At 40.4% G+C, this 27990-nt stretch overlaps 2 protein-coding genes across 5 annotated transcripts in view; one reads left to right on the forward strand and one right to left on the reverse strand.

Annotated features, from left to right (window-relative positions):
* LOC147840601 (uncharacterized) overlaps window positions 1-27990 on the reverse strand; it is a 570564-nt gene that overhangs the window by 482857 nt on the left and 59717 nt on the right. The window contains exon 2 of the mRNA XM_087283987.1: window positions 13743-19863. Within this exon, the coding sequence (XP_087140113.1) occupies window positions 15750-18230 (2481 nt within the window). The 5' untranslated portion in view covers window positions 18231-19863 and the 3' untranslated portion in view covers window positions 13743-15749. The remainder of the gene's footprint in view (window positions 1-13742; window positions 19864-27990) is intronic.
* cadm1b (cell adhesion molecule 1b) overlaps window positions 1-27990 on the forward strand; it is a gene marked incomplete at its 5' end in the record, with an annotated part of 352349 nt that overhangs the window by 64790 nt on the left and 259569 nt on the right. The gene's annotated exons all lie outside the window — the stretch shown is intronic.

The following is a 27990-nucleotide window of genomic DNA, read 5'->3' on the forward strand; positions in this document are numbered from 1 at the left end:
CCCATATGGCATATAAAAATTAGCACAAGTTTACACATCACTGCATGTAGTATATTAAAAATATTCCAATCTTTAGCAAATTCTGGCTTACAGTTACTCTATTAACCAGCAAGTTTTTTTCTTTTCTTTTTTTTTTTTTTTGGACCAGAAACGACACAGGCCTCTCTTAAAAAAAATAAGACGATATACAAGAGGCATCATTGTGAAAAAAAAATAATAAAAAAATCTGCTTTTATTTACATATAGACCAAAGCATTTTGTTTGTGTGTGACCAAATGTCCCCACAAGTATAACAAAAGCAGTACATGTTGACTGTGTGTGGAATTTAGTTGTTGATCTTCATGAGACAAATTGCTGATAAAAAAATACAGAATCCAGTGTTTTGAAAAAATGTAAAGATGTTTTTTTTATTGGGGTAAGGGGATAAAATATATCGTTTATACATTATCAAAATCTTTACGTCTATGTCTTTGTATAGCTGTACAATACTACAAATAATAATAATAATAATAATAATAAGTATTATTATTATTATTCCTTGCATTTATATAGCACTAGACACTCAAAGCGCTTTTCAGATTGGGGGAATCTCCTTATCCGCAACCACAATGACACGACGGCAGCCACATTGCACCAGACCGCACACCACACACCAGCTGATTGGTGGAGAGGAGACAGAATGATGAAGCCAATTATGATATGGGGATGGTTAGGAGGATGGATGATAGATGGAGGCCAGTGGGCAAATTTGGCCAGGATGCCGAGGTTAATTGGCGCTCACTGAGTAGTATAAAGTCCCCTTCACCATACTGGGGCGTTAGGATCCACATAGGCCGCAGATTGAGCACCCCTGTTGGCCTCACTATGTACAAGAGAGTGTGTGTGATTGTGTGTATGTGAGTGGTACACTATGTATCCGTAAGTAATGTCAATTTAAAAAAATATATTATGTAAATTAGATGACTTTAATTTGCGCTATTACAGTAAATGTCCAGAATTAAAGTATACATTTTTTGATTTAAATATTTGTTCTGTTTATAAAAATATGCTTGACTGTTTATGAAAACTAAACCTACTATTTTGCTTTTAATGCAGTGATGTTATGTAAGACTAACCATCAATTATTATATTATTATTATTATTACAAAAACAATTATGAAGGAAACAACAGGCAGTTGCATCAATGTACCATTGTATTTATAAATTATTCAAAACAACAAGAAAACTGCAATCATGATGCACACATAGTGACTAGATTAATGTTTCCAAACCCTGTTCCTGCAGGCACACCAACAGTACATATTTTGGATGTCTTATCTGACCCATTCATTAAAGGTTTTGGAGTTTCTTCTAATGTTCTGATGAGATGATTCATGTACTGTTGTACTGTTGGTGTGCATTCAGGAAAAGGGTTGGGAAACACTGGACTAGATGAGGATGAACAAATAATTTGGAGAATTTTAACTTGTGAAATGTACCAAAGCAACTGATAAAACAAAACAAAACCAAACCTGCATGGAGAAATTGATCTCAACCTTCTAATATTTTATAGACATGTCATATAAAAAGACAGTGCCCTCAGTTTTTTTTAAACGTTTCGCTTAATATTACAAGTTAATCAGCTCATTTATATAATAAAACAATCTTCTCATTTTCACAATAAAATTTCTCACTTGCTATCCCACTGAAAATGATCTCTTTTTTTAAGTATATAATCTGGAAAATGTACAGTGCGCTTTGCATATTAACTCTGGTGGTAATAAAAGCTGGAAGATCTGCATTCCTTATGCTCTTTATTTCCTATTTTGTTGTTTTTGTTGAATCTGTAGTGTGTTATACATCTCCTGGAAGGTGTATTAGGTCAAACTAAGTCCTGCTGGTGGCTGGAGACATCAGTCTCCGCACTCTGTCATGTTCTTTATTAATGGGCTTTTAGCAGAAGGCCAGGGGAAATAGAGACACACAGTTAATTCCTCAATGTTAGTCTTTTGCACACGTGCGAGCCTCCTCCTCATCCATGGTGACCCGTCCTCTGCTGCTCACATGGAAACTGCTGTAAAAAATGAAAGGCCTCTACCATGAGCCAGCATCAGAAACTGTGCAGGTTCAAACCTTGCCTATACACTCTTTAAGATAAAGTAGTAAGCATTGATGGTTCAATAAAGAATTGTTAACGTCTAAAGAAACTATGATGCTAAAAGGTGATTTTTGAGGAATCAAAAATGGTTTATCTATATGGCACAAGTGTCAAACTCAGTTCTTGGAGGGCCGCAGCTCTGCACAGTTTAGTTCCAACCCTAATTAAACACACCTGATCAACTAATTGAGGCTCTCAGTCTTGTTTGAAACCTACAAGTAAAGCCATGGTAACACTAGACTTTTCGCCCTATAGACTTCCATTCATGTGCATGTGAATGCGACAGACCGTAAACGCAAGCTCATGCAACAAGTTTTGCATGTTGTTGCATTGCAAAGTTCAAGCTTGGTGAACTGTAAACTTGCATCACATGACTGCGTGAGACAAATCGATGGCACAGGGCTGTGGCCCCCCGGGAACTGAGTTTGACACCCCTGTACTCAGGAATGGACCTAACTAATAAGCAAGGTAAGCAGCCGCTTAGCGCCCCAGGTAAATATGGGGCCCCAACCAGTTCTAAAAAGGCTTTACTAATCACACAGCTCTTTTATAAATTTTCTATCATATATTGTAAAATCTGTCCATAACCATTAAGATTTTAATGTTACTTATTTTCAAAACCTTTGTGTGTGTGTGTGTGTGTGTGTGTGTGTGTGTGTGTGTGTGTGTATATATATATATATATATATATATATATATATATATATATATATATATATATATATATTTCTTTAAAATATAACTTTCTGTAGGAGTTAGCAGTTAGCAGTAACATCCACTTTGTCACAATTTAGTATAATCCAAGCATATGATTAACATCATAACAGTTCTACCTACCTACCTACTTCATAAAAGTTCTACCAGAAAGACCAGGGAGATAAGTATGATATTAAATGACATTTATTTGAGTATCGTTGGACAAAAATCACGATTTAACAAAACATAGGATTTCTTTGGTGGAGGCCCCGTCTGTAGCTTGAATCGAATGTTTATAGAGCCAGCTATTGCAGTTGAGGCATGAGCGGAGCTTACCCCTCTGAACAGGGCCAACCAGGTGGTGGTGATGAGGATGACAGGTGAATGTCCTCATCAGTATCTGTAATCAAATCAATGAAATACATTCCTTGAGTCTCGTTGCTATTGGTACTTGTGAAATGTACCAAAGCAACTGATAAAACAAAACAAAACCAAACCTGCATGGAGAAATTGACCTGAACCGTTTAATACTTTACGGACCCGTCATATAAAGAAGACAGTGCCCTCAGCTTTTTAAACGTTTCCCTAAATATTACAAGTTATTTAGCTCATTTATATACTAAATGAGCTAAATAAAACTAAATGAAATACATTCCTTGAGTCTCGTTGCTATTGGCTGGAACTGTTTGTGATGAGTGATGTTATATTATGTCTTCCTAGTAGAACTAGCGATAAAAGCTACATTTCTACATATAAAAATATGAAAAAGCCCTATACACTAGATTATTCAACCCTCTATGGGACTAATTGTGAAATCACATGTTAAAAAAATCACTACAATTTTTTTTCTAGAGTATTTATGGCTAAAATAAGTTTCCATAATTTGTTTTGTACATCTGACCTTTGTTTTTAATTTGCCATCATTTATAACTGACTTTGTAACTGAAACTTGGCTGAAATGTCACTTATTCAAATACATTTCCCTGTCTGGAAAGAATCATTCAATGTCTTGTGTTTCAGAAACATGGCAAAAACTTTCTTTCTATGAAATTTCTTCATATGCCACTAAATTTATTTTAGAACTTATGTCAAATTTCCAGGAACTCGAGACACAACAATGTTTTAGAATTTTAAACAGTATTTAAAAATATATAGTTTTGTTTCAAAATCAAACACAGTAGTGTAGCAATGTCTTTAAAAAAAAGTTTTTTTTTCTTTGTTTTTTTTTTTTTTCAAAAATGTAAGTGCAACATTTATTCATTTTTCTTCAGCTTAGTCTCTCTTTCAGAGGACGCCACAGCAGAATGAACCACCAACTATTATGTATGTTTTACGCAGCGAATGTCCTTCCAACTGCAATCCACTAATGGGAAAGACCCATACCCATATACTTATTTTCTCTCTCTCTCACATACACACACACTCATAAACTATGGCCAATCTAGTTCATCAATTCCTTCGTGCATGTGTTTGAATGGTGGGCGAAACCGGAGTATTTTAACAATATGAGTTTGTTTCAAAAACAATAGTGTAACAATGTCTTTTAACAAAGTATTGTGAATGACTTTTTCAGAAACAGTAGTATTATTAATTAACTGAAACTTACTAACTTCAACCTAGGACACAGACGTAAAAACTCTTACACTGCCTCATAGTACTGAACAACGTTGAAAGCCACTGTACACTAAAAGTTTTACATGACAGACAAATTTTTGTGTTTTTGAGTTATCGTTTTCCTAAAATGTGGATAAAAAATTGCACAAATCTTTAGAAAACATCTGAAATATACAATATATTTTGTGAACATTTTTTTTGGTTAAGATTTTTATAGAAAAAATAAATAAATGGCAAAAATACAGTATGCATTGTATGATGTAAAATAGATTGTGGTGCTAAAATATGTATCGACTGTCATTCTATGTTGAATTTAAACTGAAGTTCTGCTAACAGAAGACAGTGGTTGACCTTTTGATTTTTTGATGGCGAATGTCTTCAAAAAGAATCTGAGGCTCTTCATGACTTTACCAGTAGAGAAACGTGAGCAGCATTATTCATAAACATTAGCATGAGCTTGGCACCTGAACACAGCCTCTCGCAGGCCGTCTGGGGTCAATAAAGGTCATGTCCCGTCAGCCTGGCGTTTCCTCAGAGCTGATAGCACATCTTGGGTCTTTCGCTCAGCCTCGTCCAACACTCTCTTCCATCGTAGCAAACATCAATCCATCATCGCTGTAATGTGAGGTTGAGCTGTGCTCTGCTTCATCCCTGCCCTGAGTGACTGGCTTGTTGTTATGGCATATTGTGACTGTCAGTCTGTGCACAATTGAGCTGTGCTGTGTTCACCATGAAGAAGGTTTTTTAGATTCATAAAATATTCTTTAAAGGTGTCATGACATCAAAATAATTTTTTACATGCTAGTATCAGTATGATAGTCCTAAGGATATCTATATGCTAGTGTGCTCCAAACAACATTTGCATTTAGAAATATAAACATCCAAAGCTTGCACCTAATTGGATCAATTTTTATTTTTATTTTTAACTATTTTTACATCACCTCCATAGTTCCATAGGTACCAAACCATAGTTCAGTTTCTCATTAAATTTTCTGACCAATTAAATGCTCTCAAGTATCTGACATGCCCCGGCCTCTTCAAGACCTTTCTCATTTGCTTTTCATTTGATGCACTTTAGCTCGACTACTCTCACTGACAGAGCGGTGATAAAAACTAAATGCTATTGGCTGTTTTTTTTTTTTTTTTTTTTTTTTTAAAGGAAGAAACAAGTATATATTACAACCTGTCTTCCTGTTTCAACTGAGATTATGTCAAATATCAAATAAAATAAAAAAATCACAGGATCTTTCTTAAACATTTTTTTATATAAGGTGTATTTACTCAAAAGTTCTTTGTGGAACCAACATTGGTTTTGACTATAGCATCACTGCTACTGTAAACTCTCTGTTTGGAACCTTGATAATAAGAGTGTATTGTTGCTGTGTGTCAGATAGAAACCGAGTCTCCATATTTCAAAACATTTTTATTTTTCTTTAATCATTGGCTTTGTTTGGAACATTCATTCATTCATTCATTCATTTTCCTTTGGCTAAGCCCCTTATTTATCAGGGGTTGCCACAATGGAATGAGCCACCAACTATTTCGGCACATGTTTCATGCAGCCTGTCAGCTGCAACCTAGTACTGGGAAACACCCACACACTCGCACATTTACACACACATTCATACACTATGGCCAATTTAGTTCATCGAATTAATCTATAATGCATGTCTTTGGACTGTGGGGGAAACCAGTACACCCGGAGGAAGCTCATGCCAACATGGAAAGCACATACAAACGAAACTCTACACAGAAATGCCAACTTGCTCAGCTGGTACTCGAACCAGCGACCTTTGGAAATGTAAACTGTCAGCCATACCATAGTCTTTGGAGCATTTAGGGCAGGGGTGTCCAAGCTCGGTCCTGGAGGGCCAGTGTCCTGCATATTTTAGTTCCAACCCCAACTGAACACACCTGAACCAGTTAATCAAGCTCTTTCTAGATGTACTAGAAACTTTCAGGCAGGCATGTGAAAAAAAGTTGGAGCTAAACTGTGCAGGACACCGGCCCTCCAGGACCGAGTTTGGATATCCCTGATATAGGGTATATATTTCAGCTGGGATCAGTAGTCAGGAGTCAAGAAGTATAATTGAAAAATTCCTCCTGTGGTCTGAAACTTTTGCACCCTGAAAAGTCCCAAAATACACCCTGAAATCATTGACGCATCAGTGTGCACTGCCTCCTTATTGTAAGTTTGGAAGCACAAAACATGAATCATATGACCCAAACCATCCCACACAATGACAAACAAGGCACGTAAAAAAAAAAAAAAAAAAAAAAAAGTATTTATTTATTTATTTATTTATTTATTTATTTATTTAATACATGAACAAACATAGCTAGACAGGTTAGGAACAATCTAGCAAACATTTGTATTTGTTAATTGGTTGAAATATTGCTGGCATATGAATCAATCAAAAAAATTAGAAGTGACATAATTCTAAAATTTTATAAAAATATAAAAAAAATATTACTTCTGCTGTTGTTTATAAATTACAGTTTTGATGCTGTACAATGAGGATGATCTCTTGTCACACTCAGTGTGACTAATGTGTTGTGAACTGTCCTTAACAGTCCTTGAATTTGTGTACATGACCTACTGATGCATGACCTTGGAAGCTAGGGATTGAGACCCACCCATAGATATACAAAGACAGTTTGTAGACTCACATTTTTATAAATGGATCATTATAAATATTAAAAAATGCTCAAAATGACCGACCTAGCTAAGGAAGTCCCATTTTTCAGTCAAAATAACTAATTGTGAATCTTTACAGGCTGCTTTGTACATCTCTGTACAGATTTACATCACACCCCATCTCATCACATATTGCGTCCTTCCAGTGTTGTCCTCTGGGTTCTCTCTCAAATGTTCCAGTGTTTGTTAGTTGTGGGCAAAGCGAGGCATCATGAGCGTTTCGAAACCTGTCACTACAGTGTCACTTATTGGTCATTTTATTATGTATTGCTCTGGAACAGCTTCAGCAAAGAAACAGTTAAGCAAATTGAGGTATTAAACCCCATGTTGTAAAGTTGAGTTTTCAAGTGATTTGGTAAAGCGGTGAGAGTTCCTAACTGGCATGCAGAGTTAATGGGTTCCAATCCAGGGTGATGCAGCTATAGGTGTTTTTAAATTGTTTTTAAATACTGTGTTCTTGTAATGTGTTTTGTTTTAACATTGGTCTGACATTCGAATGAAAACTTTGTGAAAAAATTTGTCTTGTTTTGGTCATAAAACTGTAACGTTATTAAAATATATCAAGTCATAATTTCAGATTTCAGTATTTGCACAAGTCAGGATTCATACTCGGGCCGTTTGCACCACACTTACTCTTTGCACAATCACGGTCCACTTGGCTGCATGAGATCATCAGTCAAACACAGATTCGCCAGGTCTCAAAATGCTTCTGAAATGCTTTGAATTGCTTTAGTCACGTGACCTAGGCTACATTCACACTGCGAGAATTTTAGTGCTCAAATCTGATTTTTTCTCAGATCTGAATTTTTTTTTTGTTTTTGCATGGCTGTTCAAACTGCTCTTGTTATCGTGGCCAAGACTGTGGTCAGATTTGCAGTGTGAACAGATCATGGTCCTAAACAGACCCGCATGCGCAAAAGTACATTGCGGAGAGCACAAAATGTCTAATTATAGACACAATGTGTAAAGTGCATGAAGTAAGCACGTTGTCAGATAATGCTTATATGATTATTTATTACCTTTTTCACAGACAACTGTGGTGTATTTCATGAACTGTAAATGGTAGTTCTGCTACTACTAATATGTATTTCGGCATTTGAGACTTAAAATAAGTCTAATTTGAAAACACTGATCATTTGTGATTTATGACAACCGCGGTGCGTGGTGGTCTGACTAACGGTATATAGTGAACTCATAAAGGGTTAATAAGCAGCCGCAGACTGAATTGTGATGGTAGAGTTGGTTTATCTCTTTTTGCAGAGTTATTTAATTTTACTTCGTTATAAACAACAGGCACATGCAGAAGGAGGGTTTGGGTGCTCGAGCGCCTGCCCTTTTTTCTCTCAAAGAGAAAGTTACCCCTCCTTTGCACATGTATGCCCTTTCCGCAACACCCACGACGCTCTACAGCTTCGCGATCAAACTGTGCCTCAATCGTAAACCAGATTAGTTAACAAGCACCATTTTGAACAACCAACTTTCTGTGGTAAAGTAATTGCCCTGTGTGCCGTTCTACTGTGCTGCTGAGGAGTAGATGATGTCTGCAGCACAGAATGATGAAGCATGTCGCTCGATGATTATGTAAAAGACATATGAAATCCGACATTACCGTTCACACTGCGGTTACATTGCTAATCATCAGATCTGTGTCTGATTTAAGACTATAGTGGCACAAATCTGAACTGAAACGATCAGGTTCAAGGCGGTCTAGGGTGTTCTCACTGTCATCACCTGAGTCACATGAGGGGGAAAAAATACAGATTCGGGCCACATTTGCCTGAAGTGTGAACATTGCCCTAGTGTTTCGGAACACTTTACTCACGTGACCTGGGTGTTTCAAATCACTTTAGTTACGTGATCTGGATGTTTTGTATCATGCTTCTGTGTTTTGAAACACGTCGGGATGTCGAAACGTCAGTTTCACATTAGCCATCCCTAGTGTTTGTAACCAACAAAATAATCTTATGTCAAAAGGAAAATGTGTACCCTATTGGCAGACTAGTTTGTTTTTATTGAGAAACCCACTTAATTTTGGCATATTATTTCTTAAAACAAGACTATAAATTTAGTTTGACTGGATATTTTTAGACATTTGCACTAGAAACAAGACAAAAATCTGAGTAGGAAAAACATTTTCTCTTTTTTTTGCAGCGTGAAACTGTCATAAAGGAGGCTGGTGGAAAATACTTGCTGATCTAAGCAAAATGTAAAATGTAAACAAAGCTTAAACTGCGAATATAATGGGGAAGCTCACTTAAGATTCTGTTGCTGAGGTGAAATATCTAATTTAATTGTCTGCTCAGGAATCAGATTTTAGGATTTCAGGATCCTCTCATTGATTGGTTGAGCTGTCCGGAAGTGTTTCAAATATGGCCACCGAGTAAGCAGACATTCATTAGAAGACACTTTGTTCCATGGTTTGGATGATCTCTGGTTGTTTGGTAAACAAAGAAATGGCTGTTTCAGTGAGTACACAATTTCCCTCACCCAAGTAACATTATCAGTGTGTAAATTCTCATGTTTATGTGTTTGAGGAGAGACGTTCATTCATAGACATTAGCATGAGCTTGGCACACGAACACAGCTCTCCATGGTCAGTAAAGGTCACGTCCCGTCAGGCTAGCGTTTCCTGTGAGCTGATAGCACATCTCGGCATCGTCCAACACTCTCCTCCATCTAGCGAACATCAATCCGTCATCGGCATGGCTGTAATGTGAGGTTGAGCCGCTCTCTGCTTCATCCCTGCCCTGAGTGACTGGCTTGTTGTTATGGCATAATGTGACTGTCAGTCTGTGTATAATTGAGCTGTGCTGTGTTTTGTGAGGGCTGGAGGAGGTTGGCACTCAGTTCATCCATCAGTGGGCCGCGCACTGGATGATTGTGAGGAAGATGGCCGCTGATGGCGGGCCCGTCTCACCTCTGTGGTCAGAAAATACATTTGACTCCTTTTGTGTTGTGGTCTGCTGAAGAGCTGTCTAAAATGCCCGCACAAAAAAAAGGAGATACAGCAGCTGCCCCCTCTCAAGTGTGATTGCTCTCATTCGAGGGGAATAGAAAGAGCCTTTTGTTGTTCACGCCGTCTCTACTGTATATGGATTTCTCTGTGTGTCTGTATGTGAGTGTGTCTGTGTGTGTGAGAGAGAGCTTTGTAAAAGTCTCACGGTCATCATGTACACACAAACAGCATTATGTAAATTAGTATTTGTTTCTTGTTCTTCAGTAAAAAAAATCTTTAAACAACAGTAATTTAATTATCATAATAATAATAATAATAATAATAATAATAATAATAATAATAATAATAATAATAATAATAATTATAATTATTATTATTATTATTATTATTATTATTATTAATATTATTATGATAATAATAATAATAATAATAATAATAATAATAATAATTATTATTATTATTATTATTATTATTATTATTATTAATATTAATATTGAAATTGAAAATACCGGGGTAAAATAAACTGTCACATTTCAAAGACATGGCAGGGGGAAATGGAATTTAGTTATGCAGTGCTTCCTGTCCAATCTGAGACCTACTTCATATGGTAAATCTAAAAGGCAGTGGAGACTGCTGATTTTAAAAGAAATCAGATCTTTAACGGGACAATTTTGTAATGGAAAGACAGTTCCCTAGAAGCTCTTGGGCTGCCTGGCTGAAAATTAAAAGTCTGTGTGCATTTGGCCCATTGTGTGTTTTTCATATGTCTTTAAATGCAAACTAAATTAATATTTAATAAATTAATCCGAATCGTTGCATTATTTCTATAAAAAAAGTTAAGAATTTTATTAATAAATTATTTAAAATGACATCATTATCTGCATTAGGGAAAAAAAGATATATAAAACATATCCATAGCCTCAACTTTAATAATGTATCTGTATAAGTTTACATTAAATTAACAAATTTAATTGACTGAAACTACTTATTTAACTAATGAGCTTCACTTATTTTGTATATAATTTTATATATAATTATAATTTTTTTAGATTTAAAAGGTTAGGCACACTTGGTGAAGAATAGATTGGTGCCATTTTAGCTGTGCATCGATGGATTTGCTCTTCAGTGTTTGGCCTCTCAGCAGTGGCTATTAAACCACACTGAATTAAACTGAACTGAACTAAACTGAACTTAAACTCTGAAGACTGGACTGACACTGTTTTAATTCTCTATAATCTTCTATGTGAAGCTGCTTTAACACTATCAACATTGTAAAAGTGCTATAGAAATAAAGATGAATTTAATTGAAATGAATATTTTAGTGTTAATATAATGTAGTCATTTTTTACTGTTTTTAAATCTATACGCATATTTTAATTAGTATTTCACTGAATTTGCTCATTGTAAATTTATTTAAAATCATTTAGATGAGACGTTAAACTGAGGTCCTGATTCTCTATGGTCATAAAAAATCCCATGACAATTCTCATAAAGAGTAGGAATGTAACCCCAGTGTTCTGGCCAAATTCTCTCCATCAGCCCTTGCCCATCATGGTCTACCAATCATTCCCATTCACCCAATTGGCTCTATCCCTGTTTTTCCACTCCACCAATAGTTAGTGTGTGGTGAGCGCACAGACTCCGTTGTCCTGTTGGCTGCCGTTGCATCATCCAAGTGGATGGTGCACACTGGTGGAGGTGTGGAGAGTCTGCCTCATGACTGTGAGGCGCTTTGGGTGTATGGGCATACACGATAAATACACATTGCTTACCTACTTAAAATCTTAGTAATATTTTAGTTATATACTTAAAGTTTAATTAAATGAAAAGCACTTTGCTGAAATATACAGTAATTCCTTTTTTCAGCTAAAATTATTTTATAATAAATCTAATCAAAATCTGAGAGTAAGACATGAATATGCAAACATACACATGATTGTGACAGGTGCACACTTACTGTAGGTGATTTTAATTCTGTGTATTTACTTATAAAATAAATTATGTGCTGTTTTTCCTCTCAGGTTCATCTTGCTTTAATGATTTTTTTTTACTGGAAAACAAGCAGCAAACAGATTAAGAAGAAAATGTTTTTGTGTACTACACAATACACCAAACCGAGTCTGCTTCAAGCACAGTCCGGAGCGTACATAATGTGAGATTGGTTTTAAATTAAAAGCAGCCGTTTCCATTTTATAATATGTTGCAAGTCCATCACTCTATTTGAGTCGACGGATAGAATTGCACAGGTGAAGAAGCCATAATGCATGTGGGAGAGAAATTGTGCAGTTGGAGTGGGCAGCGAGCGCTAATGTGCTACATTTTTCAGGCAATGTTCTGATGAATCTGATTTTAATGGCAGACATCATGCTGTTTTTGAAGGAAACACATTCGGTCTCGCAACAGCTCTCCTGTAGGACACGACAGTCACACTGAATATATTACGAGCCATTAGACACTGACATCAACAACCTGGCTTTCAAGACATGCTGATTCAGTATCATCAGACTGTGTCTGCCAGAAGACCACATCCACTGCAGTCACTGCTCACATTATGTCTGTGGACTCCCTCGCTCTTGTGTTATTAATGAGAAGTGGGTAAATTAGTCACTCGTACCAACATCAAAACAAACATAAAAAAACTCAAGTAGATGTTAAAGTTACACTAACAAGCTTGGTTGAATTTTGAAGAATGAAGAATAATACAAGTTTTGTTGATCTTTAAAAAAGGTACAGCGACTGGATTCACCTAGATTTTGTTTGGTCTCTAAAAGGCATATAGTAGTTCACCAAAAAATGAAAATGTCCTTACCATTTACTCACACGCAAGCGATCCAAACTGTCATTGACATCCATATAAGAAACAAAAATAACAATGTAAATGTGCTGCACACAGGTGTGTGGGCTTGACAATCCACCTGTAGAAACACTCCCCTCGCAACACTCCCTTAATTTGTCTGAGCACTAACCATTACTTTGTATACACTTCCTGTGTGTACTGCCTCTTTGTGATGATTTGCTGAAAGTCTCCTCAATTGTAAGTCACTTTGGACAAAACTGTCTGCCGAATGACCAAATAAAAATGGAAGTCAGTCGCTGCCTTTTTCCATTATTCTTTATAAAAACAATATACAATTTCATAACTTTTACTGTTTTCACTGTAAACTGTTTTCAAAGTAAGACTCACAAAATGCTGTTTTTTTATGTTAAATGAACAGCCAAATAGATACTTTCTCTGGGTCAGTGAATATTAGGGGTGCAATTGTACACAGATCATGGTTTTTAACATACTTTAGATTTGTGGTCTACACAGCTTCAGTAGAGTTATAAATAGGAATAAGCAACAAATCATTGATTTTTTCTGTTTATTTTGAACTGGCAGAAGTGTTTTACACAATCAGCTGAAAAACTGAAAAGCTTCTGTGCTACAAAAGTATAAAAAAAGAAAAAAAAACTTTAGAAGACTGTGTAAAAAAAATTGTAACTTTCAAATATTTAGACAAATCCTTCTTAAAAAACGTTCATTATGCATTAAATGTAAGATTCAAACTTGAACTTGAAAATTGCCAAACATGCCAAACTTGAAAATGCTGGCATGGGAGGTCCATCCATCTGTTGTTAATGCAGCCACGGATGCAGTGGACAACGTTCGAGGTTACAGAAGTAACCCTTCGTTCCCCGAGGAGGGGAACGGAAGTGCCATGAATGGGAGGATTCGGATCAGAAGCCGCTTATCTGGAGAGTATTGAACGGGCCAATGAATGAAATTAATTGGCAGCGTAAGCTTGCGCAGGTGTGCGACATCTGCAATTATCTCAGCATATAAGCACACCTGAAGCCAGCAGACGCCATCCTTTTAAGCTGAAGAGACTTTCAAACAGCTAAGGGACAGTCATTATGGCGACGGAATATGGCACTTCCGTTCCCCTCCTCGGGGAACGAAGGGTTACTTCTGTAACCTCGAACGTTCCCCTTCGGTTGGGGAACTTCAGTGCCATGAATGGGAGAATATGGAAAGCGCCATAATGACTGCACCTTACCAACACCCCCGATGAGGAGATAGTCAAGCAAGCGTGACGCACCCACATCATGGGGGGCGCGGTCCTCCAACGTGTCCCTGGCCCTAATTTATCCTACTTCAACAGAAGTTTTACGGATTTAGATATATTTTTTGGGAAGTCGTGAGCATCTAGATAATTCTAGGAAATACGACAGTACGTTGGGAAGCGTGCAATCCCGATAGGGAGGACGCTGCGGAGGCCATCCGTTACCCAAGGGGGGGATAGATGGCAGAATTTACCTATGGACTAGCCCTAAAAAGGGGGAGTACGCATAGCAAAGAGTGGTTAGCGGAGAGGGAAGACACGGGTCCGCCCAGGGGGGGGACTTAACCGTGGCTGAATAAGCATATGGGATCGCCTAGTGGGGATCACGCATAGCAGGCACCTATACCCAAAACGCGGGCTGACCAGCGGGCAGACCTACAACGTAGTGGGCCAGCAAGTGACTCCTCCGCTGAGTCAGTGCTGGGGGCCACGGAGGAATCTGCAGGGCTCACCTGACGGGGAACTTTATTGACAGATAAAAAAGGCGCACGTACCTCCGTGTTAGGGAGAATGGCGCAGCAAGCGTGTTTCAACACCCTACCGAGTTGTCTCCTCAATCACCAAAGGGTTACCTAATACCCTTGAGGAAACCGGCTCCACTCGCAGATTGTAAAACCTTGCAAATGTGTTGGGTGTCGCCCAGCCCGCAGCTCTACAGATGTCTGTTAGAGAGGCGCCGCGTGCACGCGCCCAAGAGGATGCAACGCTCCGAGTGGAGTGTGCACGTACTCCCGGGGGACACGGCTGACCTCGACTCGAATAAGCGAGTGAAATGGCATCCACAATCCAGTGGGATAATCTTTGTTTCGATACGGCACTTCCCTGCTGCCGACCGCCATAACAGACAAAGAGCTGCTCAGATGATCTAAAATTCTGAGTACGGTCCACATAAATGCGCAGAGCGCGAACTGGACAAAGTAAAGAAAGGGCTGGGTCTGCCTCCTCCGGGGGCAGCGCTTGCAGGTTCACTACCTGATCTCTAAAGGGGGTGGTAGGAACCTTGGGCACATAACCGGGGCGGGGTCTCAGGATAATCCGGCCCGAATTCCAGGCACGAGTCACTGACCGAAAATGCCTCCAGGTCCCCGACCCTCTTGATGGAGGCCAACTCAACCAGCAGAGCTGTCTTCAGGGACAGAAATCTTAGAGATACTGATTCGAGTGGCTCAAAGGGATCGGATCGCAGACTCGTGAGAACGAGGGCGAGATCCCAAGAGGGCATGAGAGGGGGGCGAGATGGATTAATTCGCCTAGCACCCCTAAGGAACTGGATGACCAGGTTATGCTTTCCCACGGTGCCGCCAGCTACCGCGCTATGATAAGCGGAGATGGCGGCCACGTAAACCTTGAGAGTGGAGGGCGACAGCCTGCTGTCCAACTTCTCTTGAAGGAAAGAGAGCACAACACTAATCTGGCAATTTCGGGGGTCTTCTCTGCGAGAGACGCACCATTCAGTGAATAGACTCCACTTCAGGGCGTAGGCGCGCCTCGTGGAGGGGGCTCTAGCCTGAGTGATGGTATTAACCACCGCAGTCGGTAGGTTACCTAAGTCTTCCTCACGTCTAGGGACCACACGTGGAGGTTCCAAAGATCGGGGCGAGGGTGCCAGATGGTGCCCTGTCCCTGAGAGAGTAGGTCCTCTCTCAAAGGGATCCGCCAGGGGAGGGCCGTCGCGAGGAGTGAGAGCTCTGATATCCAGGTCCGGTTGGGCCAAAGGGGCGCAACTAGCAGAACCTGTTCCTCGTCCTCCCTGACCTTGCACAGAAACTGCGCGAGCAGGCTCACTGGGGGAAACGCATACTTGCGCATGCCCCGAGGCCAGCTGTGGGCCAGTGCATCCGTGCCGAGAGAGCCCTCGGTCAGGGAAAAAAACAACTGGCAGTGAGCGTTCTCGGGGGAAGCAAACAGATCGATCTGGGCCTCCCCGAATCGCGCCCATATCAGCTGAACAGACTCGGGGTGGAGTCTCCATTCTCCAGGGCGTAACAGCTGTCGTGAGAGCGCATCGGCTGCACGATTGAGCGTGCCTGGGACGTGAATGGCGCGCAGCGATTTCAGCGGCGGGTGACTCCAGAGGAGCAGACGGCGGGCGAGCTGAGACATGCGGCGAGAGCGCATACCCCCCATGCGGTTGATATACGCCGCCGCCGCCGTACTGTCCGTCCTGACCAGCACGTGTTGCCGCTCCAGCACCGGTAAAAAGTGGTGGAGAGCGAGGAACACTGCCAACAGCTCTAGGCGATTGATATGCCAATGCAGCTGGGCACCCTTCCAGAGGCCCGCAGCCGCATGCCCGCGACACACGGCCCCCCAACCCGTGTTGGAAGCGTCTGTTGAAACAACAACATGGCTGGACGCCTGTCCTAGAGACACACCGGCCTGTAGGAACGAGGGGTCGTTCCAAGGGCTGAGGGCGCGGCGACACAGCGCAGTAACCGAGACCCGGTGTGTGCCCGCGTGCCATGCGCGTCTGGGGACCCGATCGTGAAGCCAGTGCTGAAGTGGTCTCATATGGAGCAACCCGAGCGGCGTGACGGCGGCTGCGGATGCCATATGCCCCAGGAGCCTCTGAAAGAACTTCAGTGGGACCACTAGTTTGCTGTCGAGCTCCCTCAGACAGTTCAGCAACAGGCGAGCGCGTTCCTCGGAGAGGTGCGCTACCATGGTGATCGAGTCCAGCTCCATCCCGAGAAAAGAAATCCTCTGCACGGGGGCGAGTTTGCTCTTTTCTCGGTTGACCTGAAGCCCCAGTAGGCGGAGATGCCGAAGCACCTCGTCCCTGTGCATAATCAATTGCTCCCGCGAGTGGGCTAAAATCAGCCAGTCGTCGAGATAACCGAGTATGCGAATGCCCGCGAGCCGAAGGGGCGCTAGGGCACCCTCCGCGAGTTTGGTGAAGACCCGCGGAGACAGAGAGAGCCCGAAGGGGAGGACCTTGTACTGCCACGCTCGACCCTCGAACGCAAACCGCAGAAATTGGCGGTGGCGTGGAAGAATGGAGACATGGAAATACGCGTCCTTCAGGTCTATGGCTGCAAACCAATCCCGAGGACGAACGCATTGGAGAATGCGCCTCTGCGTGAGCATTCTGAACGGCAGCTTGTGCAGACAGCGGTTCAAAACGCGCAGATCTAGGATTGGCCGTGACCCACCGCTCTTTTTGGGTACGATGAAGTATGGGCTGTAAAACCCACTCTCCATCTCGGCTGGAGGAACCGGCTCGATTGCACCCTTCGCCAGGAGGGCAGCAATCTCCTCTCGCAAGACAGGGGCGGACAGGGGGTTGACCCTGGAGAAATACACGCCCGTAAACTTGGTGGGCCGTTTCGCGAACTGAATCGCGTAACCGAGTCTGATTGTGCGTATGAGCCACCGCGAGGGGCTGGCCCGCGCTAACCAGGCAGGCAGAGTCCTCGCTAATGGAGTCATCGCTACAATCGCTGACGTACCAGCGGTGGGGCAGCGCGGAGTGGGTGTGCTGATCCGAGAAGCACGAGGGTCCCGCGGAAAAGCTGGAGGAGAGCGATTCGCTCTGGCTCCGCACCCTGACTCCGGAGAGGGGGCTGGAGGGCTGAGGGAAGGGAGACCGTCCCCCCAGCGCTCGTGAGCCACTGGCGAAGCACGTAGAGTCTGCGAGCCGGAAGGCAGCGCGTCCCGGACTGGCAGAACTCGTGCAGTCACATCCGGGGAAGGGAAAAAGTGCTCTTTTACTGATGTTTTGGTGGCACTGAAAAGTACCGTTGTTATCGGGGCCCCGCCCTCCAGCGGGGAAAGAGCAAGTTTCCTCTTCTCCGGATGGCCTGTCTCAGGGACGCTTCGCGGTCCGTTTACCGGACTTAACGGCGCCCTGGGCAGGAGGGGCTGCCTGCTTTCGAGGTGAACGCCGCGCCCGCTTAACCGGAGGCGCAGGCGGGGGCGGGGCAGCACTCGTTGGCGGGCGCCCTCGGCGAGGAACAGCGGAGGTGGATGGCTCGGCGGGCGGAGCGGGCTTACGGCCACGCCGATAGATGACATTGCCCATCGCATCCGACTGCTCTTTCACCGCCTTGAATTCCTGGGTGAATTCACCGACGGTGTCGCCGAACAGGCCAGCCTGGGATATGGGCGAGTCAAGAAAGCGAACTTTGTCAACGTCGCGCATATCGGCCAGGTTTAGCCAGAGGTGGCGTTCCTGAACCACAAGTGTGGACATCGTCCTCCCCAGCGCACACGCGGCGGACTTAGTAGTCCGAAGAGCATAGTCGGTCGCGGTGCGCAGCTCATGTAATAAGCTTGGGTTGGACCCGCCCTCGTGCAGCTCGGCCAGCGCCTGCGCTTGGTAGCGCTGGTAGGTGGCCATCGCGTGCAAAGCAGAAGCAGCCTGGCCCGCAGCCTTATAAGCTCTGGCTCCGAGGGAGGCAGACAACGTACAGGCTTTGGACGGGAGGCGGGGCAAACCCCGCCACGTAGAGGCGCCGCGCGGACAAAGATTGACCGCGATAGCGCGCTCCACTGACGGGATCGCCTCATACCCCCTGGCAGCTCCGCATTCAAGGGCGGTGAGGGCGGAGGCACTCGCAGCACGGGCAGAGAAAGGTGCCCTCCAGGACTGCGTGAGCCTACTGTGCACTTCCGGGAAGAAGGGGACGAGAGGCTTCGAAGGCTTCGCCTTCTGGTCCTCTACGTAGCACCCATCTAGTCGGTCCGGCCGCGGAGCTGGGGGATAAACCATCTCCAACCCCACGGCCGAAGCAGCCCGGGAAAGCACGGCTAACATGTCCGCTTCAGGATCCGATTTGACAGCGATCACCTGCCCGGAGGGGGCGAGCGGGTCCGGATCTTCGTCGGACAGTGAAAGCCCACCCTCCGATGCCGCGGAGGACATCTGATCTCCGGTGTCAGCGAGTGTGAGAGCTACCATCTGGTTAGACGGATCACTCTCACCAACCGAAGCTTGGATGGAGCGCCGTGAGGAGCGAGAGGTCCGCGAGCCCGTGGGCGGCGGATTAGCTCCCGCTGAAACCCTCAGATCTGCCCGAGCGCCCGCTGCTTTTTTAGAACAGGAGGCAACTGGGGTGGCTCGCTCTCTTGCGAAAGTTAGCCGCGATCTTAGCTGTGCAACGGTCATGGCATCGCAATGACGACATGAACCGCCCGCGAGCACCGCATTAACATGCTGGACCCCAAACATGCAATGCAGTGATCGTGTCCATCATCCGGAGACAGGAAACCCCCGCATCCAGAAACGCACAGTCGGAGCGCCATCCTGAAAAGGACGTGCTGCACGACTGTGTTGCTCTTTTAGGAAAGTTGCAACTATACGCACCGCTCTGGAGGACCGGACCCAGAGAACCGCAGGCAAGGGAGTAACCCAGCTCGACCGTCTGCCACCGCGAAGACCCACTCTGGACCGGGAGACACACTCGTTCGCTCTGAAGTGCTGATCAGCAAGAGGAACCCTCATCGACTCACTCAGAAAGGATCTGAAGCGAAAAGGATGGCGTCTGCTGGCTTCAGGTGTGCTTATATGCTGAGATAATTGCAGATGTCGCACACCTGCGCAAGCTTACGCTGCCAATTAATTTCATTCATTGGCCCGTTCAATACTCTCCAGATAAGCGGCTTCTGATCCGAATCCTCCCATTCATGGCACTGAAGTTCCCCAACCGAAGGGGAACTCCTGTTCAGTCACTACTCTTGTGTGTAAAGGAACCTATACACTGACTAATAACTGACTTATGTGTTTACTTGGCTTACATACTCAGCTTGCATCCACCGAATTGCCTCTATCACTGTCTTTCCACTCTACCTATAGCTGATGTGTGTTGAGAGCTCTGGTGCCATTGTCCAGTGGCTGTCAGGTGGTGTGGAGAGACCCTTCCTCATGATTGTAAAATGCTTTGGGTGTATGGCCATACACACACACACACACACAAAAAGTGCTATATAAATACACATTACGTTACATTATGTGCACATGAGATGAAATAGACACAGTTTTATATTTTCAAAGAGTTTTTGTAGTGTCTAATATGTACACTTTACATACTAATATACTTTTAGGATACCCATATGAACCTTTACACACTAACAAATACTTTGAAAGGTACAAGTGAGAGTTAAGCACACATATATTTGACAGCTATCCAAGTTACCCGAGCTATCTGGGTAAACTGTGGGTTAGTTCTGCAACCTGTATTGGCAGATTTGTTGTCATGAAGAATGTACTGTAAGGCCATGTCAACACATACACAGGTATTTTTATAAACAGAGTTTTCCCTGCTTTTTTTTTTTGAAAAAAAAACCCTTCCACATGAAAATGCAAAACCGGACTTTGATGCATGTTTGATACACACTGAACCAACAGGTGGCGATAATGACACCTCTTTACCTTGGAATTGGAAGGTTCTATCTGCGTTCTGAATGATTTTGAGATATTGAGCTTTGAAGTTTTTTTCCTTCCTCATAGATAACAGTGTGTGTAACATTTGTTTTTAAATAAAAAGTCTTAAAATGTAAACAACTTAAAAAAAACATCGCATAATGTAAATAAATTGTCATTTAGCCTAATAAGAATGTCAATAACTCAATTTTGACAAAACTGTCAGATAGAACTTTATAATTCTAAGCTTCAACCTTTATGCTGAATTCACACCAAATGGGAAATTAAGTATTTGCGCGGCTAAATTGTATACAAGTCTATGCAAACATGAGAACCGAGGCAGATTACTGTCCCGTGGTTGAACAATGCAAAACACAATTCGTTTGCAGCAAACATGTGAGTTTGGCATATTTGCATCAAAGAAGAAAACAGTGTGTACGCTGACATCATAAGCGTGTACTTTAGTTGTAGTGTCCACCCAACCACACTATATCTAGAGTTTTGGAAAAACCTAACCCTGGTTGGAGTTTCCAGAAAGGCTGCATCTGCAATTGATGTACCACTCAGTAGGTGCTACATTTGAATTTAAATTGACCACACAACTGTTAGAAAAGTATGTTATATACAGTATGAGTGTAAGTAGTATGAATGGAACTCGACCTACCTGCGACCATACCTGCATCACTTTACTATCATTCATGAATTCTCTTGCGTGACATCATGAGATAGCAAAGCGTCCAGGTGCGCACTTCATAGCCGGAAGTAGTCAAATGTATCTGTCTGCAGACTGCAAGACAGGGCCGTATCATGGAAGGGTGGAACTTGTAGTAAGTTAGAGAGGTGTAACCTGCAGTTATTAAGATCCCGTTGAACCATGCAAGATGTCAGTATGAGATGTTGTTGGCAAGATGGCGGAAATGTTACCAGAGAACATTTTCACCAAAGGTTATCATGAGTCTCCAAATGTATTCACAATCAGTTCATCTGATATGTTAATATAGTCATTCATTTAGCAACTCCACCATGCAACTCGCTGTCTTCTTGATTCGTTTTTTCATGACAGTTAGCCTACTTGGTGTCACCCCCTGTGGTTGCAACTAACAGTACGATGGTGAGTGCGTCAAGTATAAAAGCCTCTACAACTGTACGTTAAAAACTGTGATGGTTGGGTTTAGGGTTGGGGAAGGTGTAGACGTTAATAAGGATGATGTTTAAGTTTAGGTGTGGAGTTGGTGCAGACAATAATTGATGTACAGTCCCATCTTGCCAACAACATAGTTTTGACACATAGGTCTCCATAAATTCAAGTTACGCCTCCAACCTACTACAAGTTTCACCCCGTCATGTTTCACCCCTGTCTTGCAGTCCGCAGACAGACTCTACTCCATGAAGTAGGTCATCTGGGTACTTCGAACTGGTTTTTCGAAGTATATAAGTTCTGACATACAGTACTATTCAGCTTTGAATTGAATTTTATTTGACAGATTCTAGACAAATTGTACAAAAAGTATCCTCGGTTGAACCTCGGCTCAATTGGCGTTTCTGTGTGGAGTTTGCATGTTATCCTGGGTAGGCTAAATTGTCCGTAGTGTGTGTGTGTTAATGTGTGTGTGGATGTTTCCCAGAGATGGGTTGCAGCTGGAAGGGCATCCGCTGTGTAAAAACTTGCTAGATAAGTTTGCAGTTCATTCCGCTGTGGCGACCCGGGATTAATAAAGGGATTAAGCCGACAAGAAAATGAATGAATGAATGAATGAGTATGGAAGTATGCAATTTCGGACGCAGCCAAAGTTTTGTCATCAGTCACCTGATACCGTGTTTTTTGTATAGACAAACAGCAAAACCATGTAGAAATAAATGCAGTTTTGAAAATACCTGCATTTGTGTGGACAGGGCCTAAAGATGGTTTGAAGTGACGTGGGTGAATAAATAATGACAAATATCTCTCTCTCTCTCTCTTTCTCTCTCTCTCTCTCTCTCTCTCTCTCTCTTTAAATATGAACTATTTCTTTAAGGTAAGAACTGTTCTTCTGAGCTTAGCTAAAGGACCAGGAATTGTCAAACGGCCCCCGCTGTTCAACACCCTTTGAATTTTTGGGCGGTTGGAAGTACGCTTTCTCCCTCACAACTCTTCCTAGTGTTACCTTAGCAATTCAAACAGATGGTCCATTTTCTCCTTCTTTCTCCAAGTCAGCGAGAAAAAGCAAATTGCCGCTTCTTTGTCTCTGTATTGTACACCTCGTTCACAGTCCCTTGTTAATTTCTTAAATGAGAGTGCTGACGACAAAAGCTGGCTGAGATTCGCATCCGACTTCTCCTTGTCTGCACTTCGGCGTCCAGCTTGCAACATCTGCCTCGCGTCTCAAGTACAATCTTCAATGAGAAATGAATGGCGGCATTGTGTGAATAAGGGCTGTAATAATGCATCCTCCTGAAAATGATGCCGCTATAATGGAAGCGCGCATTGTTTTCTGTTGCCTCGTGAAAAAAAAAAATTGAAATAAAAAATCGAGACAGCTCCCAACAATGACAATCTGCCATCTGAGGGTTTTCTTTCTGCGTAAACGCTTGGATAAAGAGAAGCCGTCTTCTTCCCCGGTCTGTGTGGTTCTTTATGAGACTCTCATTCATGTGAGTGCTCGTTTAGACTTCTTATGGCTCTTGCGTTAATTGCTGTCTTCATTAATGTATTTACCTCAGATGGAGGAGCCTCGCTATCATCTCTTTAGCAAATCACACTATTGTGTTGAACAGAGCTCATGTGAACGCACACTTTCGCTCTGGTAATGGGCAAGAGCCAGTTAATTGGTATCTAGGGGAAACTCAACATATGTGTCGACATTGACAGCTGTAGCTAAATACATAAATGCTGCGTTTTTCACAGAAAAAAAGAACACTTTATGGAAACACTGCACAGTGATGAAGTACTTCACTTATACTCTGAATTGTTTGACTGATATACAGTATGCATATTTATGGCTCTGTGTGTTTTACATGTGGTAAAATGTAATTGCAACAATGATACATTCCATGCAGAGTTAATACATTCAAACACATTGTTTGATTTTAGTAAATGAACTGTTGTTAGAGAAAGTAGACTGTTGATTTGCTTCCATAATGGGATGTAGAGTTCACTGGCTTGACTAACATTTTTTAGCGCTTTTGGCATGTTGGCAGTAATCTTAAGAAAACTTAATTAAAAAAAAAAAGTGTATAGAAAAAGGGAAGGCAAGGCAAGTTTATTTATATAGCGCATATCATTCACAGTGGTATTTTTTACATAAACAGGAATAAAAGGGACAAGGTTAAGAAAAGAAAAACAAAGAATAAAAACTTTTAAAAACTGATTAAAATGTGTTAAATATGTTAGAAAATAATAAAAAACAAAGGAAAGACATAATAGTGCGATCTGTTGGACGTAGCACAGTGGTTATTCAGTAAAGGCACAGCTCAACAGATAAGTTTTAAGTCTTGATTTGAATGTGCCTTACATTGAGCACATTCGATCATTTCTGAAAGCTGATTTCATCTGCAGGGGCCATAATAGCTGAAGGCCGATTCACCCTGCTTTGACTGAACCCTTGAAATTTCTAGTTTATTCAGTGTAAAGACCCGAGGACAGGTGTGATGTGCTCTGATTTACTGGTTCTGATCAGAATCTTGGCAGTAGCATTCAGGATGAGATGCAACTGCTTGACTGTCTTTTTGGGAAGGCCAGTGTGTCTATTACAGTAATCCACCCTGCTGCTGATAAAAGCATGAACAAGTTTTTTTTAAGTCTTCTAAGTCTTTCCTCACTGTAAACAAAGCATCTAATTCTTGCAATATTTTTTGAGTTGATGGTATGCTGATTTAGTTACTGCTTTGGCATGACTACTGAAACTCAGATCTGACTCCAGAATAACACCAAGATTCTTGACCTTATTTTTTGTTGTTTAACCCCTAGAGTCAAGGGACGCTTTCTCCTTGAGAACCTCATCTCTGTTCCCAAATGCAATGACTTTTTTGCCACATCCAACTGTTAATTTTATCAATGCATTGGCTGAGGGTGTCATAACCTTAAAAAGGTTGTATAAAATATTTTTTATTATTTATAAGGTTGTATAAAAAATATTAATAGTATATATCAGTATTATCTATATTTAATAACCCTAATAATTATTATACTTTATATAACTAAACATTCATTTTTGTAACTCATTAAATCATTTTCTTTTTGGCTTAGTTGCTTTATTATTCTGGGTTCGCCACAGCATAATGAACCATCAACTTATCCAACATATGTTTTTACGCAGCGGATGCCCTTCTAGTCGCAACCCATCGCTGGGAAACGTCCACACACACTCATTCACAAATGCACACACTCATGCACTACGGTCAATTTTAGCATACCCAATTCAACTGTACCTCATTTCCTTGGACTGTGGAGGAAGCTGGAGCACCCGAAGGAAACCCAAGTGAACACGGGGAGAACTCCCAACTTAGCCAGCCGAGGCTCAAACCAGCGACCTTCTTGCTGTGAGGCGATCATGCTACCCACTGCGCCACCACATTGCCATAATTGTAACTATAATTAGTAATTATTATTAATTAGTATAATTTTTATTTTAATTATTTTAAATTAATTTATATAATCAAATGTTAATTGTTATTACAATTAAGTAATTATTATTAATTATTTCAATCATTATTTTTATTTGTATTATTTCCAAATTAATTGTTGTTATAACATTAAGATTTTTTATTATTTTAAGAATATTTATTATTATTATTATTTTATTATTATTATTATTATTATTATTATTATTATTATTATTATTATTATTATTATTATACAATATAATAAATTTTTGTTGTATAACTATACTCATGTCATTGTTTTCATTTGTAAAAGAAACTATTTGTAAATGTATATTAATAATATATAATATAAACATTGCTAATTAAAAATCATTTATTTGATAATCACTTTGTTTACCAACTCCTACCATACATTCAAGACTTCATTTGTTATGAGCGACTATCCACTTCTGGGTAATAGGGAACACACATCAATCTATTTATTTTTTGGAAACACCGGTTGTTGCAGCTTCATTTGCGAAATGTAGTTGTGCAAATACAAAATGTATCTTTTATTGTAAACATAAAGAGTTAACATAATCACAATAGCGTAATAATGTATTCTTACAAATCAGAAAAAAACAAACAACACAATACACCCCTCTTAAATTTCAGCCCAGGATGTGTTTTTAATGCAGTGTGCAAAATAAAATGTGATCAGGGATGTTCAGTGCTGTTGACGTGTGTTTGGTTGTAGTGTAGTAGCGAGCGCAGGGATTGTGCTGTGTAGTTGTAGCCGTAGTGTAATGTTGGCCATGACAGATGTTCGTGCTCCATTGAGAGTGAATGGGAGAGATGGAGAAGAGTCTGCTAAACTCTTGGGACGCCGCCAGATGCTTCAGGTCTCCATGACAACTCCCCGCTCCCTTTAAACTCTTATATATTTATTTATTTTGTCAGCACTTCCAAAATAAGTTAATTAAAGCTGAGGAAAGGGAACATGCTGGGTGAGATGACAGGAGGTCTAAGATGATTTGTGATGGATAACTGCACTCCTTCATTTATTTATTTATGCCATCAGACGCTCGCTGTAATTCCTTAATTGGTAAGCAGTTTGAATGGTAAATGGTAATTTACAGAATATGTTACATCTATCCTGAGGACTTCTGTCGATATTGAATAAAACGGCATATTAACATGGCATCCCTTTATAGGTATTTTGAAGTATATACTATGGTGGCAGAGACAGATTAAAATGCTGCAATTCAAGAAAATACATGCAATTACAAAAAAAAGCTGGCATAGTGAAAAAAGATCTTCCTCTGTTTGACAGCACACATGCTGCAAATCCTCACAAAAACAAAATAAAACGTGCTGCATTTTCTCACAACACAAACAATTTATGAAAACGTGCAGCATTTTCTCACAACACTGTCAAATAGCTCAGAACATAACATAAATAAAAAATGACAGACCCGGCTATTTAGGTTATGGTTAATTAGGCTAAAAAAAATAAAAATAAAATAAAAAATAACTAACAAACAAGGGAATCAGATTGTGAAAATAAACAAACAAAAAACTCACCTTTCAACGATCACCTGCAACTTCACTGAGAAATAGTCATGACACTGCGGTGTCTGTCATGTTTTTAGGTCCACCTAAAACATTTCTGTTGTGTTCCGATGTTTTTGCAAGTGTTTGCCAGCTTCAAGAAAATGCATTGCGTTTCATTAATTAGTTGACGTTGTGTGAAAATGCTGCACATTTTTAAATTCGCAGCACATGTGCTTTTAAAAAGATGAAGATGTTTTCTTAATGCGCTGGTGTTTAGCATGTTAAGCCTTTTCAGCCACAGTAATATACTACTTTTATATCATTGTTTTTCTGTTATGAAAAAAACTCTAAATACACTTCAGAGGCATATTTTCATATCAATATATTTGTTGGTCAAAATCAGTTACTAATAAAAAATTTTATAGGATTGATATCCTATTTAAATTTTTCCCCCATATTTTTAAAATCATGTATTTATTAAAAATAAAAAAATATATTTATTTATTACAATAAAAAGCACAAAAATAATAAAACAAACAAACAAACAAACAAACAAAAAAAAAACTTGAAATAGGACATAAATTCTATGTAATTTTTGATTAGTAACTGATTTTCTTTTATAATTTATTTTAAAACAAAAAGTATTTAAATCAATGTTTTTTGTACTGGTTCTGGGTTATTAGAAATGTTATTTATTAAATAAAAATTTTTAAAATGCTATCTGAAAAAATTATTTTATTTTATTTTTTTGAACAGTCTATTTATTAAACATTTTGCTGTAAAATTATTGTATATTTAATAATTTTTTTCACAAATACATACATTTTAAGAGTTCTTTTTTTACTTAAAATAGTACATAAATTCTATATAACTTTTAATTAGTAACTGATTTTTATTATTTTTTTATAATTTATTTTAAAACAAAAAAAATATTTTAATTTATTGATCTATTGTTTACTGGTTCTGGTTCATTAAAAATGTTATTTATTAAAATATTGACAGTTATTTGTCTATATTAAACTGTAAACTTTTTCTTTCTTCTTGCCAGCACAATATATGTTTAATGTTTTCAACAAACATAACATTTATTTTAATTGTATTTTATTTTTTTTTTATATATGTTTTTATTTTATCCCATTTTATTAATTTTTATTTCTTTGAACAGTGTATTCTGCTGTAAAATTGTGGTATATTATATAATTTATTTGCTAATACATAAGTTTTAAGTACATTTATAATTAACATTTAAGCTTTTAGATAGTTTGTGAAGAATCTTATACATTCTAGATTATAATTAGTACTTATTAATAG

This window comes from Danio rerio, chromosome 15 (genome assembly GCF_052040795.2).
Source record: "Danio rerio strain M-AB ecotype USA chromosome 15, GRCz13ab, whole genome shotgun sequence".
NCBI classification, from domain to species: domain Eukaryota; kingdom Metazoa; phylum Chordata; class Actinopteri; order Cypriniformes; family Danionidae; genus Danio; species Danio rerio.